Source organism: Acomys minous (assembly GCF_964271855.1).
Source record: "Acomys minous genome assembly, chromosome: 12".
Lineage (NCBI taxonomy): Eukaryota > Metazoa > Chordata > Mammalia > Rodentia > Muridae > Acomys > Acomys minous.
Window position 1 is genome coordinate 88179432 of NC_140493.1, and position 23310 is coordinate 88202741.

General features: G+C 49.1%; 1 protein-coding gene, 1 long non-coding RNA gene and 1 pseudogene across 5 annotated transcripts in view; 1 reads left to right on the top strand and 2 right to left on the bottom strand.

Moving 5' to 3' along the window:
• The first annotated feature begins 358 nt into the window (after positions 1-358).
• Positions 359-1642, top strand: LOC311579423. 2 transcript variants are annotated; one of them, XR_014773143.1, is made up of 2 exons: positions 359-1272; positions 1315-1642. It is a non-coding gene; the product is annotated as an uncharacterized lncRNA (long non-coding RNA). The 2 variants fall into 2 exon arrangements; XR_014773144.1 differs by having other exon boundaries at positions 1326-1642.
• Positions 1643-2012: 370 nt separating this feature from the next.
• Positions 2013-23310, bottom strand: part of B4GALNT2 (beta-1,4-N-acetyl-galactosaminyltransferase 2 (SID blood group)) — a 48676-nt gene continuing 27378 nt past the window's right edge. For both annotated transcript variants that reach the window (XM_084749920.1, XM_084749919.1), the window contains exons 2-11: positions 21987-22187; positions 20854-20991; positions 19015-19121; positions 17369-17406; positions 11897-12077; positions 8612-8698; positions 4967-5154; positions 4082-4222; positions 2699-2918; positions 2013-2271 (exon numbers count right to left, since the gene is read on the bottom strand). In XM_084749920.1, the coding sequence (XP_084606046.1) occupies positions 2066-2271; positions 2699-2918; positions 4082-4222; positions 4967-5154; positions 8612-8698; positions 11897-12077; positions 17369-17406; positions 19015-19121; positions 20854-20991; positions 21987-22187 (1507 nt within the window). In that variant the 3' untranslated portion in view covers positions 2013-2065. The remainder of the gene's footprint in view (positions 2272-2698; positions 2919-4081; positions 4223-4966; positions 5155-8611; positions 8699-11896; positions 12078-17368; positions 17407-19014; positions 19122-20853; positions 20992-21986; positions 22188-23310) is intronic.
• Positions 8705-10566, bottom strand: LOC311579405 (programmed cell death protein 2-like; annotated as a pseudogene). Its single transcript has one exon. The product of its transcript is annotated as a programmed cell death protein 2-like (transcript).

The window sequence follows — 23310 nt, forward strand, 5'->3', positions numbered from 1 at the left end:
GGGTTGGGTTTGGGGGTGGGGAGGAGAGCTCACTGTATAGCCCTGGCTGGTGGATCTCTATGGACCAGCCCTGAGCAATAAATATCTCAGGAAGTGAAAAATGAAGTGCAAGTGTGTTCACAGTGTCCAAATTTGCCCCAAGGGTAAACTAGAGTAAATGAAAACTTTTTCTTTTTTTTTTTTTTGGTTTTTCGAGACAGGGTCTCTCTGTGTTAGCCTGGGCTGTCCTGGACTCACTTTGTAGACCAGGCTGGCCTCGAACTCACAACGATCCGCCCGCCTCTGCCTCCCGAGTGCTGGGATTAAAGGCGTGCGCCACCATGCCCGGCCTAACTTTTTCTTTTTTTAAGTTTTTCTTTCTCTGTGTGTAGCTTTAGCTATCCTGGAATCACTCTGTAGACCAGGCTGGCCTCGAACTCACAGAGTTCTGCCTACCTCTGGTTCCCAAGTGCTGGGATTAAAGGCATGTACCATTACTACCTGGCTTTTCTTTTCTTTTTTAAAAATTTATTATGTATAGTGTTCTGCCACCATGTAATTTCTGCAGGCCAGAAGAGGGCACCAGATCTCATTATAGATGGTTGTGAGCCATCATGTGGTTGCTAGGATTTGAACTCAGGACCTTTGGAAGAACAGCCAGTGCCGCTCTTAACCTTTGAGCCAACCCTCCAGCCCCTAAATGTAAACTTTAAAGTTAGCATTACTTTTCATGATCTTAGAAGTTATTTTTATTCTAGAACATTCTATAATATTAATATTTATTTTAAAATCCAATTAAAAATACGAGAACTATAATGAACAAGTATCTTATTTTTTATTTTATTTTATTTTATTTATTTACTTTTGGTTTTTGGAGACAGGTTTTCTCTGTGTAGCCTTGGCTGACCTGACTCACTTTGTAGACCAGGCTGGCCTCAAACTTATAGAGATTCGCTTGCCTCTGCCTCCTAGAGTGCTGGCATTACAGGTATGCGCCACCACACTTGGTGAACAAGTATCATATTTAAAAATCAAAGTTTCAAAGCTTAACATCAAGCTAGTAATGGTGACTCATACCTGATCTCTCAGCTCTGACAGATGGAGGCAGGAGGATTGAAGCCAGCCTGTTCTACACAGTAAGTTCTTAGCCAGGCCATCTTGACAAAACAAAATCAGAATTATTTGGTTAACATTTATTCATTCACTCATTCCTTTGTTTATTTACTTTAAACTTATTTTATTTTGTGTGCATATGTATGTACCTGAGTATGTGTCTGTGCACCATGTGTGGAGGTAAGGTGCCTGCGTGTGTGTCTGTGCACCATGTGTGTGCAGGAGTGTTGGAGGTAAGGTGCCTGCGTGTGTGTCTGTGCACCATGTGTGTGCAGGAGCTGTTGCAGTAATATGATGTTTCCAATCCCCTGGAACTGGAGTTACTGGAGTGAGTTACAGACAGTTGTGACTCATCATGTGGGTGCTGAGAACCAAGTCCTCTGCAAGAGTAGTACTTAGCACTGAGATGTAGCTATTCATTTACAGACAGCCTTCCACATGGGCCATGCTGGCCTTGAACTCTTAATCCCCCAACCTCCACTTCTTGAGTTCTGGGATTACAACTGTCCATATAACATCTGGCTTCTAATAAACATTATTTTAAATCATATTTTTGTGTGTTGGTTTGTTTGTTTGTTTGTTTGTTTTTTCAAGACAGGGTTTCTCTGTGTAGCCTTGGCTGTCCTGGAACTAGCTCTGTAGACCAGGCTGGCCTCGAACTCACAGAGATCCACCTGCCTCTGCCTCCCCAGTACCTGGGTTACAGGCATGCACTGCCATACCTAGCTTCCTGTCTTTGTGCCTTATTCCCTGCCCTTTGTCCCTCTCAGGCAAATAACTCTTTGTGTTAAAAACTTGGTCTTGGGAGTGTCTCGAGCCAACTTCGAGGTCCCTGCAACAGCCCCAGCTACCAACTAGTTTGTTTCCTGTTCCGCCTGTTAGGAGGCTGCTTTTGGTATCCCTAATGACCAGTCCTACTATTTTTTGCTGTCTAAAGCCAATCCGTTTATTGGATTTCCTGTTCCTTGCGCCTTTACGTGGCGCACTGGAGATGGTTCTTGAAGTAGTGGAGAGCTAGCTTGAATTGGACCTGAGAATTGGTGTTGGTGCGGTATGTGCTGTAAGACTTCTCCAAGGCAGCCAGTTCTGGATCATTCGATGGTGTCCGTGGTTGGTGCTGTATAGTCACACCCTTGCACGAGCCCACCAACAGGCTCCCCAGCCCATCAATAAAGAACTCTGCAGAGACAAAAGGGATCTGCAGTCAGCCAGCCAGGCCTCCTCCTCACCCTTCCCTAAGGAGAGCACCTGGTCCCTAGCCTCAGGGAAATCCAGCCACACACTTGGCTCCAGGTCGTTTCTCAGATTGGAGTGTGGGCATCAGTGTCATTGTGGGCTCTGGAGGGGGAGGGGTAAAAAGGGAAGAGGGAGGGGCAGTTCCTCAGTGCAGGAAAGACTTTCTGAGAGAAGAATGTGAGGGGGCGGGGCAAGGTAAAGGCTGGAACTGCAGGGAGGGGAGGAAGGAGTGGGGTGTCTTAAATGGGCAGAGGCATCCTAGGGGAGTCACAGAGGTGAAAGGGGGAAGGAAATCGCTGAGGTAGCAAGAAGGGGCTCCCAAGGAGGACCCACTTCCCCACTCCCTGGTTCACCCCTCCAAGTCTCCCACCTGAGTGAGCCACCCGTTGCAGGATGGGATCAAAACCAACTCTCCGGAGCTGTTCCGTGTGAGCCAAGAAGAAGTTTGTAACACCACTGGCCACTGTGCATCCGGGGAAGCCGTCCAGGGCCTGGAACCCTCCCCACCTCTGGTGGAGACAGTCTCCATTCTCGCTCTGTTCCAAAAGCAGCTTGAACTGGAACACATTTCCCTGTACGCTGCCGCCCACCTAGTCAGCAAACAGGAACAGAGATCTGAGGTCAGTACTCTTCCCTCAGCGGACTGCACCTCAGAGATGCTGCACTCTCCGGATCTAGCCCCCAGAGGACTCTCAGTGGCTCTGCCATGTGGCCACAGCTCTTCCCATACTCCTACTCGGTCCTTTGGAGCATTGAATCCCTATCTCCACATGCAGGCTGGCACATACAGGTGTGTATACACATACATACACACTTGCCTTGGTGGCTGAGGCTGGCCTTGAACTCCCACCATTGTGTTTCCACAGGCATTCACCACCCACACAGTGTTAATATCTTTAGGGGTTTGGGTTTTGTTGTTGGCTTTGAGATGGTGTATTCTGTAGAGCAGGCTATCCTCGAACTCACAGAGATCCTCCTGCCTCTGCCTCCCAAGTGCTGGGATTAAAGGTGTATTTCACCATGTCCAGCTGTATTTTTATATTTAAATAAATGTTATGGGGGTGGAGAGTGGTTAAAAGCACTTGTTCCTGCATAGGACTTGAATTCTGTCCCCATCCAGCACCCACATAGCAGCTCACAGCCATCAGTAACTCCAGTTCCAGGGGACCCAACACCATGAGCGCACAGATGTATAGGCAAGCAAAATTAAAAAAAAAAAAAAAAAGAATCTTTTAAGTCTTCTGACCGAAAGAGAGCACAGTTCTCTTCAGTGTCATACAATCCAAGGAGAGAACTAGAGGTGATGTGTAAACATGTTGCTTTAAAATAGAACAACTGAGCCAGGCGTGGTGGCGCACGCCTTTAATCCCAGCACTCGGGAGGCAGAGGCAGGCGGATCGCTGTGAGTTCAAGTCCAGCCTGGACTACAAAGCGAGTCCAGGACAGCCAGGGCTACACAGAGAAACCCTGTCTCAAAAACAAAAACAAAACAAAACAAAAAAAAAAACACAACAACAACAAAACAAAACCAACTGTAAAGTTTTTAGTGTGGGGTATAAAATGTGCTCAAAGCGAGCAATCAGGGAGTCAGGAGCAGCCGTGTCACCGCTCTCTAGCCTCTCTGTGAGCGCCTCTCCTGCCTTGCCCTTCCCCCTGCTCCTCCCTCAGACACTGCCATGCCTTTTTCTCTTTTTCCACCCTTCCTCAGAACCACACAGATCACAGCTGGCTGAACTTGGCCGTTGCCCCTTACCACATCCAGCTCAGTTTTCTCCAGGACGTCCACCAGGACCTCAATCTTGGTCTCGTGGTTGAAGAGAAAGTCATCATCCACCCAGAGGACATACTTAGTGGTCACCTGTGAGACGGCCAGGTTCCTACCAGCAAACCAGCCCTGCAGGTGGCGGGGGTGGGGTGGGGTGGGGGGTGGGGTGTCAGATCAGCAGGCAGCACCCGGGTGGGGGAGGGGAGTGGGACTCCCTGAATTCCCAGTGGCCAGGCTGCCTCCCACCATGGACAGAGTTGGAATCTGTGGGATTCTATAGTTCAGACAAGGCTGGCAACTGCCGGGGTCAAAGGAGTCTGCCTCGGAGAGCGACTTTCTGGCTCAGAGGCTGAGACAAAGACCGGAAGGTCCTTTTTTGGTCCAGTGGCCTCCTTGAATAGATTGCAGTCCTTTCTCACAGTTTCCTTCCACCTGCTGGGAGCTGTTGGTTTGGGGGCCATCTGCTATCAGTGGTATCTTTCCCTCCTCTATCCTCGGTGGAAGATGGGAGGGATTGAAGGAGGAAAGGAGCCCGGCAAGGAGGAAGAAACGGAGAGCCTAGCTTGGGCACAGTCACAGACTACAAACGGCTGCCGGTCCCCACACATCACAATCAGATGGCAGCTCCCTGAAGTCACTTCTAAGAACCCCTGTCAATTTCCACATCAAACAGGAATGAAGATGCAATAAACTAACATTTCATTAATAATGGAAAGAGGCGATCGATCCGATTTCCCTCTGCGTCTGAACTAGAGAGACCCCGATCCCTCTCTCACCACAGGACTCTGCTCCCTAGAGCAGACCATGGAAGCAACTGAATCTGGGTCCTTCCTGTTTTGGGAGCTAGACGTCCCCAGTCTGGGGGGGATGTACCTTCCCAAAGGGCATGCGGTAATACTCCACGTAGTCATCTTTAATTTCCAGCGGCTGCTTGCTGTCATCGGCCACGATCACGGTTAAGTCCGGATAATATTCTCGAATACTCTGAAGCAGGATTTTGAATTTGTGGGGACGGAGAAAAGTCTTGGTGGCAATGGTCACCAGGTTTCTGAGCTTCCTCCCTAGAGAAAAACGTAAAAGTGGGTGCTAGCACCCCACCCCACCCCCTACTCCAGATTTGCTTTGTTCAGATGTGGTTCGCTTGGTTTTGTTTTTCTACCAGGCTGGGGGATCTGAACCAACTGAGTTCCAGCCACGTCATCTGGTGGCTCCTTTATCCTCTGACCTGTGGGCGCTGGAGACCTTGTGCCTTCTGTACACAGGAGGTGCTTAATTGGGGGAGTTTGTGAGCCACACTGGGAAATAGAGACATCATAAGGTTCCCCAACTGGGTGGAATCTTCTTCTCCCTGGCTGCCCTCGCTGTGCCATTTCCTTGCTGTCAGGATTCTTCGTCCTCTGCTTGCCTGTCGTCAACCCCGTGTGCCCTGCTTCCATCTTAACCTCTAGAAGTTGAGATAACCCAGAGCCTCTTCACTAAAGAGGTTCCAGACGAAAGGTTCCAGAGCCCAGGAAGAGAAGAAAAGGTCTAAAGGATTCGGAACCCACCCTTGCCTTTGGTTCTGAGAACAGCTTCCTAGATGTCTCACGACCTCCGTCTCAGGGAGGCACGGTTAAAAAGGAGTCTACTTGAAGACCTGAGGACCCGGACTGTGTTGGTCACTATAAAATGTGTGACTTGTAAAAACAAACAAGAGACCCACAGGACTTGGTTGAAACATTTGCCACTCAAAGTGCGGCTCCCCACGGGCGTATCCCCTGTGGTAGAATGTCTTTTGCAGTTCTAGCTGCAAAAGATAGGGTCCAGATGATCCCCAGAGTGAGCTGCCCAGGGGACTAGCTGTATTATCAATCCCTGGCTTGGACTCGGAAACCCTGTTTCTTTCTTTCTTTGTTTTTTTTTTCTCTTTAAAGATTTATTTATTTATTAGTTATACAGTATTCTGCCCACACACAGAAGAGGGCACCAGATCTCATTATAGATGGTTGTGAGCCACCATGTGGTTGCTGGGAATTGAACTCAGGACCTTTTTAGAAGAACTGACAGTGCTCTTAACCTCTGAGCCACACCTCCAGCCCCAGAGACCCTGTTTCAATGAGCAAGGTGGGAGGACCATGAGGATGATTCCAGACATGATTAACCTTGGGCCTCCTTAGGCCGACCGTGCACAGGCACATATGTTCATGTGCACTACCTGCACATGCTGGTGCCGACACACAAGCAGACGTGTCCACACACGAGCACAGCATACGGACGCATTAAAAATGGGAAGAGGTAAAGAGCAAAAAGCTTGGAAAAGAGAAAAGGGTCACTGAAAAGATGCCAAAATGCAAACTGCTGGAGCACAGGCACCAGCTGCTCTTGCAGAGGACTTGGGCTCAGCTCACAGCGACTCACAACCCTGGAACTGCAGTTCCAGGGGCACTAGTGCCCTCTTCCGGCCTCCATGGGCACTAAGTGAGCACATATATGTGTGCATATACATACGTGTAAGCAAACGCACATAAATACATTTCAACTCATTTAAAAGATTCAAAACCCTTTCTATTCTGAGAAAGGAAAGAAAAAGTTGAAAGCAGACATGGAAATGGAAGGAAGAGGGGAGGGTTCTTACCCTGAAACACCTGCCACATGGCAACATGAATGGCATAATGCCAGAATGTTCTTCTTAAATTCGGGAGCAAACAAAACTGCCCGGTACTATTATTCAACACCATGGGGGAGATTGTGGCCAAATATAACATGACAAGGATCTTAGTCGCTGTTCTATTGCTGCAAAGAGCCATCATGACCAAGGCAAACTTATTAAGTGAGGGCTTACTTACAGTTTCAAGGGTTAGTTCATAACCACCATGGCTGGAAGCATGGTAACAGGCAGGCAGGCATGCTACTGAGGCAGCAGCTGAGGACTTGCATCCTTGAATCCTGATCCACAAGTTGTGGGCCAGGCCATGGCTTTTGAAAATTCAAAAGTCCATCCCAAGTGGCCCACCTCCTCCAAGGCCACACCTCCTCAAAGGCCACACCTCCTCCAAGGCCACACCTCCTCCAAGGCCACACCTCCTAATCCACCCTGAAAGTTCCACCATACTGGGAACCAAACAGTCCAATAGATGAGCCTCTGAGGCCCGTTCTCACCAAGAAAAAGAAACAGATTGTAAAAAAAACTGGGAGGAGATGGTCCCAATCACCATTTGTCTAGGGAGGACGCATGTTTTCAAAGCCACCGAGACGTAAGTTGACATTCGTCGCCCCTCCTCATCAATGGCATGTTCTCACTGCACGGACCCTTCTGGGAATGTTACATGTGACTGTCAGGTTGATTGGACCCGGAATCTTCTAGGCATTTCCAGATGAGTTTAACTGAGGTAGGAAAACCCACCCTGAGTGAGTGTCACTCTTTTGTGTGTGTGTGTGTGTGTGTGTGTGTGTGTGTGTGTGTGTGTGTGTCACTCTTCATGGGCTGCATAAGAAGAAAAAGTGGCCAGGTGGTGGTGGCGCATACCTTTAATCCCAGCGCTCGGGAGGCAGAAGCAGGTGGATCTCTGTGAGTTCAAAGCCCGGTCTGCAAAGTGATTCCAGGGCTATTATACAGAGAAACCCTGTCTCGAAGGGGGGAAAAAATTTACTCAGGGCTGGGAAGATGGCTCTGTGGATAAAATATCCACTGCACAAGCACAAGGATCTGAGTTCAAATCCCTAGCACCCACATAAAACTAGGCTCAGTAGCCATATCCGTAACCCCAGTGAAATGGGAGATGGTGACAGGAGAGTCATTGGAAGGTCTAGGGCCAGGTAACTCGGTATATACAGTAGCAAACAAAATAAAAGAGGAGACCACCCCTCAGTTAAGGCGGAAGGCTAGGACCAACACCTGAGACTGTCCTCTGAACTTCATATTCCCTCTGTGACATGAGTGCATCCATGCACACATGCGTGAGCACACACACGCACGCACACACACACACACACACACATTCAGTAATTGCCTGTAATCTCAACATTAACAGGGCCGAGTCCAGAGGATGACCAGTCCAGCCTGGCGTACAGGAGGATGGAAATCTAACTCGGTTGGCAGAGTGCCTACCTACGAACACACCCAAAGCCCTAGGTTCGATCCCCAGCAACTGAGCTTGGTGGTGCCTGCGTAGCATTCCAGCACTTGGGGAAACGAGGCACGATGTTCAGGAGTTCAATAATATTCTCAACTATTTACCTACTTTGAGCTCCTCCTGAGCCACATGAGACCTTGCGTCCACTACCAGTTCTACCGACTACAGACTTCTGAAACCTCAAAGCCCCCCCCCCCAGTGGCACACCCCCCAGTGGCACACCCCCCAGTGGCACACCCCCCCCCAGTGGCACACCCCCTGATCTTTCCCCCAAACAGTTCCTCCAGCCACAGACTAAACATTCAAATACAGGGGTCTGTGGGAGCCCTTGTCATTCGCACCAACACACCCTCTGAATTTCACCCAGCCTGATGTCGTCCTTGAGCCTCAAAGACAAGAGCCTTACCAGGTCCAGGGTCATACAACTTGGGTACAACCGGTTGGTTGATGGTCACTGGAAACTTGGCCACTGAGGACTTGGACTCCAAGCTCACTGGAAGGAAAAGAAAGGTCAGAGGCCAGGCAGTGTCCGATCTGATCTGACTCTGACGCCTTGAGGAAGCCAATGAGGCCAGCAGCTGCAGGGAGAGAGCCAACTTTTACAAGGTGTCTTCTGACTGTGCTATGTTCATGCTCCCCCAACAAATATGTGAAATGGATTTCTCTCTCTCTCTCTCTCTCTCTCTCTCTCTCATTCTCTCTCTCTCTTGGATTTTCAAGACAGAATTTCTGTGTGTACCCTTGGCTATCCTGGAGCTCACGCTGTAGACCAGGCTGGCCTTGAACCCGGAAAGCTGCCTGCCTCTGCCTCCCAAGTGCTGGGATTAACCGTGTGCGCCACAACCGCCTGGTGTGAATGGATTTTTTTTTCTCTCCAGCAGATTTGTTTCTATGCACACACGACTATCTCTATATAATTAACAACATACCAGAAGCATCATCGATGATACCCTGGTGCTAACTTATACCCCGCTTACTTGGTGTCCATGTATGTTTGCAGCATCCACACTGCTGCCCTTCACTGTAGATATACCTAAAATGTAATTCCCTGTCATCAGATACTTGTTTGAGTAATACACAGACATCACAAACAGTGTACCAGGCAGCATCTTCTACAAGTGGAATTGTGAGGCGCTGAAGCATAGGAACATTTTGTTCGTTTGTTTGTGAGACAGGGTCTCTCTGTGTACCCTCGGCTGTCCTAGACTCTCTCTGTAGAACAGGCTGGCTTCAAACTCACAGAGATCCACCTCTCTGCCTCCCTGGGATTGCAGGCGTGCACCGCTGCTCATAAGGAACATTTAACCCTTTTCAGGGTGTGTCTGTCACATGCTGTTTCCACACAAACTCCTCTGTGTAGCCAGTGCCCAGGCGACAGCTCTCAGCACAGGTGAAGGCGGCCAAGATGTCCCAGCCCACACTTCTGCCCAGTCTGTCTGCCCTTAGGTGGCTCAACAGCTGAGGCATGATCTGGAATTCAGATATCCTCTTGGCACCACAAGGGCCGTGTGGGATCTCTTTCTCTTGAGGGCTGTTTTCAAGGGAAATCCAAATGGATTGAATGCCTCTTCCATACCTAAGGATCCACTCAGGTTCCCAGAGCTATTTCGGATTTAAATTTTTGGAAACATGTGATCTTCCTTGGAAGATGGAATCTTGGCCATGGAACCTACTTCTTCCTCAGGTAGTGTCCCCCCCCCCCCACGCTTCCTGTAATTTCAGAATCTTCCGTTTCCACGGCCTCGGGCAAACTTTCATCTCCTGTTTCTGTTACAATTTCAAATTCTGGAAACAGGAAGTTGTGGTCTGGAACTCTATGTCCTAAATGGTCTGACTGTGTAGAAGCCTGCTTGTGTCCCAGCCGCCAGTCTAGTGTCTGATGCTGCGCACTGCACTCATGTGCCTGTTTGCACCGAGAGCACATCCTGGGGCCCAAGCAAACCCTGCAGAGATGGGCTCCACACTTAAGCTGGAGGCGCGCACATTCTACTGTGTCCGAGACTCCCGTCTCAGAAGGTGGCTCAAATGAGTAAAAGTTATTTTTCCTTTCCAGCTAATTACGAAACACTCGCAGGTGGCTCCTGACAGCAGATGAGAAAGAGGCTGCGGTGGGAGGGCCTCCTACACCTGCAGCAGGAAGGCAGCGGATGGCCGGCCACAGCGCCTCCACACCTGTGCTTGCTTTCTTGGCAGCCTCGCCAGGCCCAGCCAAGCCGCCTGCCCGCCCACCTTTGCTGGGGAACTGCTTGCTTCCTAACCCTCCAGGCCGCCACCTCCTCAGCAAAGCCCAGCTCATGGTGGCAGTCATGGGGTCCCCATTAATGGAATTTAAATAAATAAATAAAAATAAAAGTTGCTGAATGGGCCGGGCATGGTGGCACATGTGTTTAATCCCAGCACTCGGGAGGCAGAGGCAGGTGGATCGCTGTGAGTTCAAGGCCAGCCTGGTCTACAAAGCGAGTCCAGGACAGCCAAGGCTACTCAGAGAAACCCTGTCTCGAAAACGGCCCCCCCCCCAAAAAATAAATAAAAGTTGCTGAACGGGATAAGGCTAAGGCATAGGGCTATACGGCTGAGGTGTAGGAATTGAGAAATTGAGGCCAGCCCAGGATACACAACAGGATTCTGCCTCAACGAATGGACAAACAAGTAAACAAACAAAACAAAAGTTAAGCAGAGTATGGTGGCCTGCACCTGTAATCCCAACACTTGGGAGATGAGGGAAGGAGGGATCTGGAGTTGAAGACCAGCCAGCCGCAACTACAGAAGAGTTTGGAATACCCTGGGCTGCGAGAGAGAGCCTGTCTCAAGAAACAGGGCTAGCAGACGGCCCGTCTCGCACACAGGAGTCATGGCTTGGTTTCCCAGCACCGCATAAGCCTTACTCAAAGGTCCACAGAGTATAGGTATTGGCCGCCGTGGTGCCTTTGGTAGGTGGAGCCCGGAAACACTAGGAGGTGCTCAGGCCCCTGTGGGTGAGCCATTAAGGTGACAGCAGGACCTGTCTCCTGTCTTTCTGTTCCTGTTTGCTTCCTAGCTGTGAGGCAAGAGGCTCTTCTGTCTCCTACAGCTGCCTCACCACAAGCAGAGGGGCCAGTCTGTTGCAGCCTCCAAACATGCGAGCAAGAGGAAAACTTTCCTTTTCCATGTTATCCCAGGGTTAGCCAGAGTGATAAACAAGACACTGACTTCCTGTCTACATGTGCAAGGCGAACAGGGCCAGTGACCTTTCACTGTTGGGTAGAGTAAATTAAAAAGTAATTGTCTAGGCTTAGAAACTGGCAGACAGGCCAGGTGCAGTGGAGCTCGCCTTTAATCCCAGCACTCGGGGAGGCGGAGGCAGGCGGATCTCTGTGAGTTTGAGGCCAGCCTGGTCTACAAAGTGAGTCCAGGACAGCCAGGGCTACATATAGAGGAAACCCTGTCTCTAAAAACAAACAAATAAACAAAAAAACCCAAAAGCCAAAAAGAAAAAAGAAAAAAAGAAAAAAAAGAAAGAAAGAAAATAAAAGAAAAAAGAAGAAGAAAAGAAAAAAGAGAGGGGCAGGAAAAAAGGAAGGAAGGAAGGAAGGAACTGACAGGAAGACTCTTTGGAGCATGAGCATGCTTGCTTCCTGGAGGAGGAAAGTTTTGAGAGGCCTTGGTGCTACTTTCCAGCCCTGCATTTTGCACCCAGAAGACAGCGTCTCACCTATGTCCACCTTGTGGAGCTGGTACACCGTGCTGGTGTATGTCACATACTGAAGGATGAAATTCAGGACCTCCCGATGACTGGTGGAAATGCTTAGCTGCTTCTGGCCTCTGCCCTGCACCACATTGTCTGGGAGGTCAGCAAGGGTGTTGAATGTCCCCAGAGAGGCTCTCAGGGTGACCTGGGGGGTGGTATTGAGAGTGCTTATATTATCGTACAGTCACCCCTACCCATCTCTAGGAGGCTTTTATCCTACCCTCCAATCCCGAAAGATTCTAAATGCCCCGCATGAAGAAAAATCCATTCACTGGAAGTGCAAGGACTCTGGATGGCCAGCAGGGGGCAGAGCTCCCCTCAGGAGCTAAGACAGGGTAAGATAGTACAAAGTTTCTCTCCTTCACCCCCCAAGACCCAGAGACTCGAGGATTTAAAGGACTCGTTCTGCAAACATCTCTCTTTGTCTTTTTTTTTTTTTTTTTAGTTTTGTTTTTTGTTGTTTGTTTCTTTGTATGTTTTGAGACAGGGTTTCTCTGTGTAGCCTTGGCTGTCCTGGACTCGCTTTGTAGACCAGGCTGGCCTCGAACTCACATCGATCCGCCTGCCTCTGTCTTCTGAGTGCTGGGATTAAAGGTGTGTGCCACCATGCCCGGACTCACCGTTTCTTTCTTTCTTTCCTCTTTCTTTGTTTTTTTTTTTTCTTCCTTCCTTGTTTGTGTGTGTGTGTTTTTTTTAAAGATTTATTTATTATGTATACAGTATGCACCAGGTCACATTATAGATGGTTGTGAACACCATGTGGTTGCTGGGAATTGAACTCAGGACGTCTGGAAGAGCAGACAGCACTCTTAACCACTGAGCCATATCTTCAGCCCCATTGGTTTTTTTCTTTGGGGGGGGGAGTTTGTTGTTATTGTTTTGTTTTGTTTTTTGAGACAGAGCCACCCAGGCAATGGTGGCTCACGCCTTTAATCCCAGCACTTGGGAGGCAGAGGAAGGCAGATCTCTGTGAGTTTGAGGCCAGCCTGGTCTACAGAGGGAGTTCCAGGACAGGCAGAGCTACACAGAGAAACCTTGTCTGGGGGGGGGGGATGGTTTCTAGATTATTTCTCCCCTCTGCCCTTCAACAAGTTCTCTGAGGTCTCGCTATGTTGCCCAGAGGAACCTTGAGCTCCAAAGAGATATTTCTGCCTCCTGCCACCACCCTCTAATACTCCCCAGGACTACAGATGGGGGCCATTTTGCCTTGCTCTGCTGCTGCTGCCGCCGCCGCCGCTGCCGCCGCCGCCGCCGCCACCGCCGCCGCCGCCACCATTGATTTCTGTTTGTCAATCACTCCTGCTCCTGCCCCCTCTAATGTCTGGTGGCAGTTTTCTAGGACTTGGTTCTGGGTCTTTCTCTCTTATTGTAGTACAACTTCCTGCCAGAAGACTTTCTCCACCATCCAATAGATACCGTCAGCTTTCAGGTGGTCTCTAAATGTTTATCACAGCCCAGTTTGGGGGGCACATGTCTTTAGTCCCAGCACTCTGATGTCTGTGAGATTGAAGCTAGCTTAGTTTACAGAGCGAAGGCCAGTCAGGGTGAGGAAGTGAGACTTTGTCTCAAAAACTAAGAAGACAAAATGTTTTGTCTCTGCCTCATCTCGCTGCCTTCACACTGTGGTGGTTTGAATGACAATAGCTCCTAAAGGCTCATATGTCTGACTACTTGGTCTGCAGTTGGTAGAACTGAGAAGGATTAGGAGGTGTGGCCTTGTTGGAAGAGATATGTCACTGGGGCAGGCTTTGAGGCTTCAAAAGCCTCCCACCATCCCCAGTGTGCTCTCTGCCACTTGCTTTCAATTTGAGATGCAGCTCTCAGCTGTTCCCGCCACCACACCTTTGCTCTACCATCATAGAGTCAAACGCTCTGGAACTGTAAGCCCAATTAAATGCTTTTTTAAGTTGCCTTGGTCATGGTGTTTCATCACAACAATGGAAAAGAAACTAAGACAGAAATTGGTACCAGGTTCATGGGATATTGATCTGACAGACCTGACCATATTTTATTTATTTATTTATTTATTTATTTATTTATTTTTGGTTTTCCAAGACAGGGTCTCTCTGTGTAGCCTTGGCTGTCCTGGACTCACTTTGTAGACCAGGATGGCCTTGAACTCACATCGATCCTCCTGCCTCTGCCTCCTGAGTGCTGGGATTAAAGGCTTGCGCCACCACTGCCCTGCTTGACCTGACCATATTTTTGAAGGGGGACGTTGGACTAGGAAAGCAGTTAAATGCTGTAGGCAGAGCTTAATGGGCATCCTAGTAGGATCTTGGAAGACAGCAGCGATGGAAGCTGTGTGGACTGTGGAGGCCCAGGTCAAACGACTTCAGAGGGGAACAATGTTAGCAAATGCGCTGGAGCCCATCCTTGTGATAAGCTGGTGATGTCTACTTTCTGCCCTCATCCTAAGAACTCGCCTGAAGTGAAGTTAAAAAGTAATGGACTAGGGGCTGGAGAGATGGCTCAGTGGTTAAGAGCACCGCCTGCTCTTCCAAAGGTCCTGAGTTCAATTCCCAGCAACCACATGGTGCATCACAACCATCTATAATGTAATCTGATGCCTTCTTCTGGCCTGTAGGTGTCCATGCAGACAGAACACTGTATACATAATAAATAAATAAATCTTTAAAAAAAAAAAAAAGTAATGGACTAGGGGCTGGAGAGATGGCTCAGTGGTTAAGAGCACCGCCTGCTCTTCCAAAGGTCCTGAGTTCAATTCCCAGCAACCACATGGTGGCTCACAACCATCTATAATGAGATCTGGCGCCCTCTTCTGGTGTGCAGACATGCAAGCAAAACACTGTATATATAATAAGTAAATAAATCTTAACAAGGAAAAAAAAAGCAACGGACTAATTTCTTCAGCAGAGGAGGTTTCAAGACAGTCTAATACTGACCGCGTCATTAGTTATTAGTAGTTATTAGTGATTAGTAATCACTCTTAGGCGGGTCTGCAGCGAAAATGAGTGACTGGAGGGGTGGAATGCAAAATGTACGGTTTGAAGAGAAAAGAACAAGCCAGCAAGCTGCATGCTTCCACGGCTTCCGCTTCGGTTCCTGCTTCCAAGTTCCTGCTTTCGGTTCCTGCCTTGACTTTGACAATGACCCACGATGTGAAGCCACTAACTGAAATAAGCCCTTGGTTCCCCAAGAATGCTTTTGGTTGTGGTGTTTATAGCACAGCAGTAGAAACCCTAACTAAGACATCCTGCAAGGAAGGCTTGCATGCAACCTTAAGTTAGTTTTTAAATAACTAAACCACTGGGTAGAGATGGCTCACATGCTGGGCAAACTCTGTACCACTGAGCCGTGTCAGGGACAGGAATAGTGGAACACAGCTCCGACTTAACAAGCTGGGCATCCTGTAAAAGCCTGCAACTTGGGCTCTGAGAGAGCAGGTGGCTCTTCCGGCCTCCGGGCGTACGGACCCAAGTTCAATTCTCAGCACCAAAAATATAAAAAGCAAAGCAGAACCTGCTAAATCAGTGTGCCACTAATAGCAACTGCTGTTCTAAGCCCATCATCCCTTCACTCTCTCCTGACACGTGGAAGGCACTGGCTTTCAGTACAGTTCTCAGATGCCCAAAGAGTGGCCTTCTTGTTCCTCCTGCCTGGAGCTCCTCCAGGGAGCAAGTCCTGCCCATTAATTCTACCTGAAGATGCAGCTGGAAGCAGGCTTCCCTCCATGCCCACCCCCCACCCGTAAAGACTACTCTTTAGGGTGCAATAGCCAGGCTGCTTTGTGGGAAGTCAACTGGGTTATGCCACTCCCTTCTGAAAACTCAAGCCAATCAATACAGCCAAGATAACACACAGAGAAACCCTGTCTCAAAAAAAAAAAAAACCAACAAAATCTCTGAGAAGCAAGTCCATAGGCCAGTGAGGATGAGAAGCATACTGCCACACCCACACCCTAACAAGGCACAAATTAAGCACATAATGAAAGACACGGCTCAGTGGTACAGAGTTTGCCCAGCATGTGAGACGCCCTTAGCACTTGTGGGAAGGATTGTAAACTTTGTCATAGATGAAAGCAGTCTTGGCGGGCTTTGCCCTTGGACACACAATGGATAGTCCCTGAGATTAACTTTGAGATAGACTGGGTGGAGCCATCCTGGGCCTGGCATTCAGGAAGGGGACTGGGGACTCCACCTATTGTGTTTCTAATCAACCCTCAATGGGAGGTGGAGACAGGCCCGAGGAGAGGACAGAGAGGAGCAGCAGCTTCAGACCAGGCTTGAGCGCACGTGGATCGGGAAGAGGACCAGTGAACAGGCCGGACCAGCACGCAGGCCAGAGACACCTAGGTACCGGAAGCTTCACTCTTTTTTCCCTTTAACGTTTTTTCCCTCTTGTGTAAGCTAGTTGGGTTGTATAATAAAGTTTAATTGTTAAGAAATAGAGCCAACAAGCACCCTCATAAGTAAATGAATCATAGTTAAAGAAAAATGACAGGGGTAGGATAGGAGGGTTTGTGTGGGTGACAGGAGATCTCTGAGGACACAGAGCGGCTTATGTACCCCCACTCCACCTTCTATTCAGCGGCCTATGGGGGTGTAGGGTGAAGACCTCACTTCTGAGCTGAGGACACAGCACCGAGGGTAAGAACATATGTTGCGTAAATATCAGAACCTGAATTTTTTTTTTTGGTTTTTCGAGACAGGGTTTCTCTGTGTAGCCTTGGCTGTCCTAGACTCACTTTGTAGACCAGGCTGGCCTCGAACTCACAGTGATCCGCCTGCCTCTGCCTCCCAAGTGCTGGGATTAAAGGCGTGCGCCACCACCGCCTGGCTCAGAACCTGAACTTGGACACCCAGCTCCCATGTAAAAAAAAAAAAAAAAAAAAAGTCAGGCAACCCTAGTAATCGAAAGAAGATGGATTACGAGACACGAGGCTCACAGAGGGTTGCTGGCTGTCAGCCTAGCCAAAAAACAGAGAGCTCCCCGGTGCCTCAAGGGAATACGAGGTGGGGACAGACACAGAGGAGGACACCAATGTCCTGTGGCCTCCGTACTCAACGCCTGTGCACACACCCCAACGCCTCACTTCCCAGGGCCCTTTTGCAGGTTCTGAATGGGATTTCACTTCACCCTTCAGACGTCCCCTCCTAAGACCTCAACCCAAAGCGACAGTGTGAGGGGAGGGAAACAGGACATCCCACATTTTTTCTTGTCAGAGGCCACATGTGGCAAGAGGTACCTCCTAAATCAAACAACCAGGAGGTGACTCTGTGCTCCTTCCTTGCAGCCATTCCAGAGGCTAAGAAGACTCCTGTGCAATGCCACCCCCCACTCCCCCCCACCATGGCCCACTTTGTATTTATCTGGTGTTTTCCACTGGATAAATGACAGGGGTTAAAGGCTGAAATCAGCCATAGTGGTGGAAGCCAGGCAGTGCCAAAAAAAATGCTGGCGCGGGACTCTTACCTCATAGACTGGGGCATCTGGTCCTTCATACTGGAGGCCTAGAAGACAGGAGGGGGGGGGAGTGTCTGAGTGGATACTGAAGCTCACGGGGACACCTCCCTACCTCTACCCCTACATATCTGGAAAGCCCCACCGAGTGTCACTTCCTATCTGGTGGTTGACCTACATAGTTCCCGTTCCCTGGGCTATAGGATGGCTCTGCGGCCACAAACCCACATGGGTCTAAGGCATCCGGTGGTCATCCTCAGCTTTGGGTTGTGTGAACTCACACAGGCCCTTCCAGATGGTCTTGCTGTTTGAAGGGAAAGCAACAATGGAGGCTGGGGCCGGAGAGATGGCTCAGAGGTTAAGAGCACTGACTGCTCTTCCAGAGGTCCTGAGTTCAATTCTCAGCAACCACACGGTGGCTCATAATCATCTATAATGTGATTCTGGTGCCCCCTTCTGGCACACAGGTGTACATGCAGGTGGAATGCCATATACATAATAAATCTTTTTTTTTTTTGGTTTTTCGAGACAAGGTTTCTCTGTGTAGCCTTGGCTGTCCTGGACTCACTTTGTAGACCAGGCTGGCCTCGAACTCACAGCGATCCGCCAGCCTCTGCCTCCCGAGTGCTGGGATTAAAGGCGTGCGCCACCACGCCCGGCTACATAATAAATCTTTAAACTACTGCAGGCATAATGAATGATCCTTAGATGAAATGGCACACCTGCCAGGGGATGGGAGGGAGGAAGTGATGATGGTTGGTCTTAATTATCAGCCCAGGAGAAGGGCATCTGGACATGTCTGTGGAGCAATGGGAAGACACAGCCGCTGTGAGTGGCATCATTCCTTGGGCGGGGGCTCTGGACTGTGTGACGCATGCAATCACCCACAGGCACATGCATACCTGTGTGTGGAGGCCAGAGGTTGATGTCTCTTATTTTATTCTGTGTGTACGGGTGGCTTGCCTGTATGTATGTCTGCGCACCACGTGCAGCATGCCTGTAGCCGTTGGAGGTCAAAAGGCGTTAGACCCTCTGGAACAGGAATTATGGCATTACACCATGTGAAACAAAATAAATCCTTTCTCTTCTGAGCTGGTAGGTTTTTTTTTTGGTTTTGTTTTGTTTTGTTTGTTTTTTGAGACAGGGTTTCTCTGTGTAGCCTTGGCTGTCCTGGACTCCCTTTGTAGACCAGGCTGGCTTCGAACTCACAGCGATCCACCTGCCTCTGCCTCCCAAGAGCTGGGATTAAAGGCGTGCGCCACCACGCCCGGCTTTTACGATTTATTTTTATTTCATGTACATTGGGGTTTTTGCCTGCATGTGTATCTGTGTAAGGATATTGGATTCCCCTAAGACTGGAGTTACAGCAACTACGTGGGTAATAGGAACTGAACCCCGGACCTCTGAAAGAGAAGCCAGTGCTCTTAACCACTGAGCCATCTCTCCAGCCCCCCATCAGTGAGTTCTTTGATGCTGGAGGACCTTGGAAGGTTAATTCCAGATTGTGGACAGGGAGTCTAATACAGAATGAAATCCCACCGAGCTTCCTGCGGTGTGCCAAGTGCACGCAGGCGCCCCGGAGCAACTGGCTTCTGCTTCCTCCTTTGGTTTAAGGACCACAGAGCATCACCTGCAGCCTCTAATACAGATGTACCTACCTGGGATGAGAATTGTGTGCAGGGGCATCACCTCCACCCCATGGACCGGGTATCCGAAGGGGAGGTTGGGCGGCGCCAGTAGAGGCGGTGGGCGGGGCAGCCCTTTTCTTCAGGAGAAAGAATGAGAGTTGGTTATGATAATATACATTTAAGAGTCATATTACATGGCTCAGTGGTTAAGAGCACCGCCTGCTCTTCCAGAGGTCCTGAGTTCAATTCCCAGCAACCACACGGTGGCTCACAACCATCTATAATGTTATCTGATACCCTCTTCTGCAGATAAGGCATATCATATACAATAAATACAATAAATAAATGTTTAAAAAATATATATATATACATTTAAGAACCAACATCAAGAACAAGTAAAATTATCACCTACATATACATATGATTTCAGATAATAAAAAGTAGCACTCCCCCTTTTTTTTTTTTCCAATACAGAGTTTCTTTATGTAGCCTTGGCTGTTCTAGAACTCACTCTGTAGACCAGGCTGGCCTTGAACCCACAGAGATCCACCTGCCGCTGCCTCCTGAGTGCTGGGATTAAAAGTTTATGCCACCACTGCCTGGCTAAAAAAAAAAAAAGTAAATCTTAGAGCAAGAATACTGCCATCCCTGAGGTAGGCCCTTTTTATTTGCCTGCTTCCTGAGGTGAAATATGTCCATATCAGAAGCAAGGTTCATATTCAGTTAGAGGCAGCCAGCCCTGGGTAAGGAGCATCGCTCCAAATCAGCGGTTCTCAACCTGTGCGTCCGGTGACTCTTTCACAGAGATCGGCTAAGACCATTGGAAAGCACAAGATATTTACACTACAATTCATAACTAGCAAAATCACAGCTATGAAGTAGCGACAAAAAAAAAAGAATTTTATGCTTGGAAGTCACCACAACATGAAGAACTGCGCTAAATGGTCACAGCGTTAGGATGGTTGGGAAGCAATGCTCTGAAACCTCTTGGCTCTTAGTCACAAGCAACTCCATCTTGTTGGTTTGAGACAGGTCTTGCTGTGAGCTGGGATTGTAAACATGTGCTAGCTTTCCCAGCATATACAAAGGCCCCTTTAATAAAAGCCAGCCAGAACCTAATTTATTTTATGTTTCTTTTCTTTTTTTTTCTTTTTGAGACAGGGTTTCTCTGTGGAGCCTTGGCTGTCCTGGACTCGCTTTGTAGACCAGGCTGGCCTTGAACTCACAGCGATCCACCTGCCTCTGCCTCCGCCTCCCAAGTGCTGGGATTAAAGGCCTGCACCACCATGCTCAGAACCTATTTTAATTCCCTTCTCAACCAACCATTTTGGTATCAATCCTTTGTCATTGAAGAGGGCGGGGTGGGGGAGCAGCGAGCCCTGGGGCTGTAAAACTCAGCGGCAGAGCATTTGCCTGACACATGCAAGGACCTGGGTTTGATTCCCTGTGCCACATGGCGGCATGGAGTGGGGCTCAGAGGTCCAGTGCTTTGCCTGGCTTGTCAGAGGCCCTGAGTTCAATCTCCAGCACTGTCAAAAGATAGCGACACACTCTGCATACAGTATGTTCCCAGCAGATGGAATCACCACCTTTCTGTACTGGCCTTGGCACCTGGTGGCTGAGCCACCATCGTCACTGAGCTGCGCTGAACTCTGGGTCCCTCCTTGTCTATCGGCTCTATTGAAGTGTTCCTCGGGGCACACAGTACTGCATTTGCCCTTCCTCTATTCACTTCCAGCACTTCCTCCCAGGGGCCCCTCAGGAGAGTGGGGTCCAGATTTATTTTTAGGGCTCCTCGCCTCCCCAGCACTTAAGCGCTCTCCCCAGAGACCCCAAGAGCGCCCCTGTCCCCCCCACAGCCTGCATCACCTCCTCTGAAAGTGTTCGAATTCTGCCTGTCTCCTGGCGTTCACAGCTGGGAGGTCGTTCTTGTTATAGGCATCCTGAAAATTATACCTTCTTCGCAGTTGGCCAGAGTCACAGTCGCACTGATTTTTAGGGAAGAGCCTAAAACAAGCGAGAGAAGCAGAAACACACAGATGGCGGATGGGACAGAGGGCACCTGCGTCCTAATCTCATGGCTCACTCACCCTGAGAAATCTCTTTTACCACATGGCTATCCTGATTGCGTTGGTACCCTGGACCTTACAGAAACCACTCACAGAGACAGGATGAGAGAGGTGAGGTGGCAGGATGAAGGGAGGAACTAAAAGACCCTTCTCTCAGCTGGGCGGTGGTGGCGCACGCCTTTAATCCCAGCACTTGGGAGGCAGAGGCAGGCGGATTGCTGTGAGTTCGAAGCCAGCCTGGTCTACAAAGTGAGTCCAGGACAGCCAGGGCTACACAGAGAAACCCTATATCAAAAAACAAAAACAAAAATAAAACCCTTCTTACTTTCTTTTCCTTTTTGAGACGGAATCTTTTTTTGCTGTTGTTGGTTGGTTGGTTGGTTTTGGTTTTGGAGACAGGATCTTTTTGTGTAGCCTTGGCTGTCCTGGAACTTGCTTTGTAGACCAGGCTGGCCTCGAACTCACAGAGATCCGCCTGCCTCTGCCTTCCAGAGTGCTGGGATTAAAGGTATGGGCTGCTGCACCCGCCTTGAGACAAGATCTTGTCTGTGTTACCCAGACTGGCCTCAAATTCATGCCAACCCCCACTGCCTCAGCCTCCTGAGTGCACCACCATGCCCAACAGCCCTCTGTTGAATTAGCCCCTCTGCTTTGCTTCTTGAAACCCAGGGACCAGGCATTTCAGTTGGCAGCTGACGCCAGGAAGCAGCATCGATCCAGCGAGGTTGTACGTTTGCTGGGTGCTGTAGGGAATAGAGCCGGGATCCCACAGCCCACGCCTGGTCTCTGAGAGTCACTTTAGCAATCAGCACCTGCTCAGAATTGTCTACAACATCCAGGGCCTCCCCCCCTCCCCACCCCCCACCCCCAACGAAGAAGCAGAGAAGAGACACTAGAAAGACTGTGACGAGGCTGGAGCACCTAGTGTCTCACCAGATGCCATTGTAGGTAAACAGGTTCCTCAGATGCTCCTCTGGTAGAAGTTTCAGTGCTCGGCTGACCGGCACAGGCTGCGGGAACTCTGGCTTAGAGGTGCTGAACACTGCTTGAAGGGACTCACTTCTGAACATAAATACAACAACAGCAAGTCCTAGGACTATGACCGATGACTTTAGGAGCCACAGAAACCTGGAGCTGGCAAAACACACAGAGAGAAGGCAAAATGCATTAAAAAAACAACAACAACAACAACAACAACAAACCTTGATCTTGAAGGCTTGGGGAAATAGATGGCTTAGCTACACATGAGGCCCAAGTTCAGTCTCCAGGACCCACGTAAAAGCTGGGTATGGATTGGTAGAAGGTTCTGTGGGTAAAAAGGCTTCCCGTGTAAACCCCAGGATGAAGTTCCTGGAATTCACGGCGGAAGGGCAGTTCCAATTCCCAAAGATGTCCTCTGACATCCACACCCAAGATATGGCATTTGCACATATACACCACACACACACACACACACACACACACACACACACACTCAATAACATTAAATTATTCGGGGGCTTTTGTGGAGTGTTTTTGTTTGTTTCAGACAGGCCCCACCATAGTGCCCTGGCTGGCCTGGAGTTCACCATGTAGACCATGCTGGCTTTGACTTCAGAGGGATCCGCCTGCCTCTGCCTCTCATGCTAGGATTAAAGGCGTGCACCACTACTCTTGGATTATTAATTATCTTTTTAAAGTTGGGTATAACGTCACATGCTTGTAATCCCAAGATTAAACAGGAAGACCGTGGAGGACCTCAAGGGCCTTACTGGCCAGCCAGCATAGCCTAATGGTGAGCTCCAGGCCAATAAGAGACTGTCTTTTTTGTTGTTTGTTTGTTTGTTTGTTTGTTTGTTTTTGAGACAAGGTTTCTCTGTGTAGCCCAGGCTGTCCTGGAACTTGCTCTGTAGATTGGGCTGGCCTTGAACTCACAGAGATCCCCCTGCCTCTGCCTCCAGTGCTGGGATTAAAGGCATATACCACAACCGCCTGGCAGAGACACTTGTCTTTTTTTTAAAAAAACATTATTTATTTATTATTTTTGTATACAGTATTCTGCCCACATGTGTGCCAGAGGAGGGCACCAGATCTCATTGTAGATGATTGTGAGCCACCACGTGGTTGCTGGGAATTGAACTCAGGACCTTTGGAAGAGCAGACAGTGCTCTCAACCTCTGAGCCATCTCTCCAGCCTGAGAGACTTGTCTTAAAGGTGAAGTACTTCTAAGGAAAACAAAGAAGAATCAAGTGACAACAAAAGGACTCAGAAGCATCC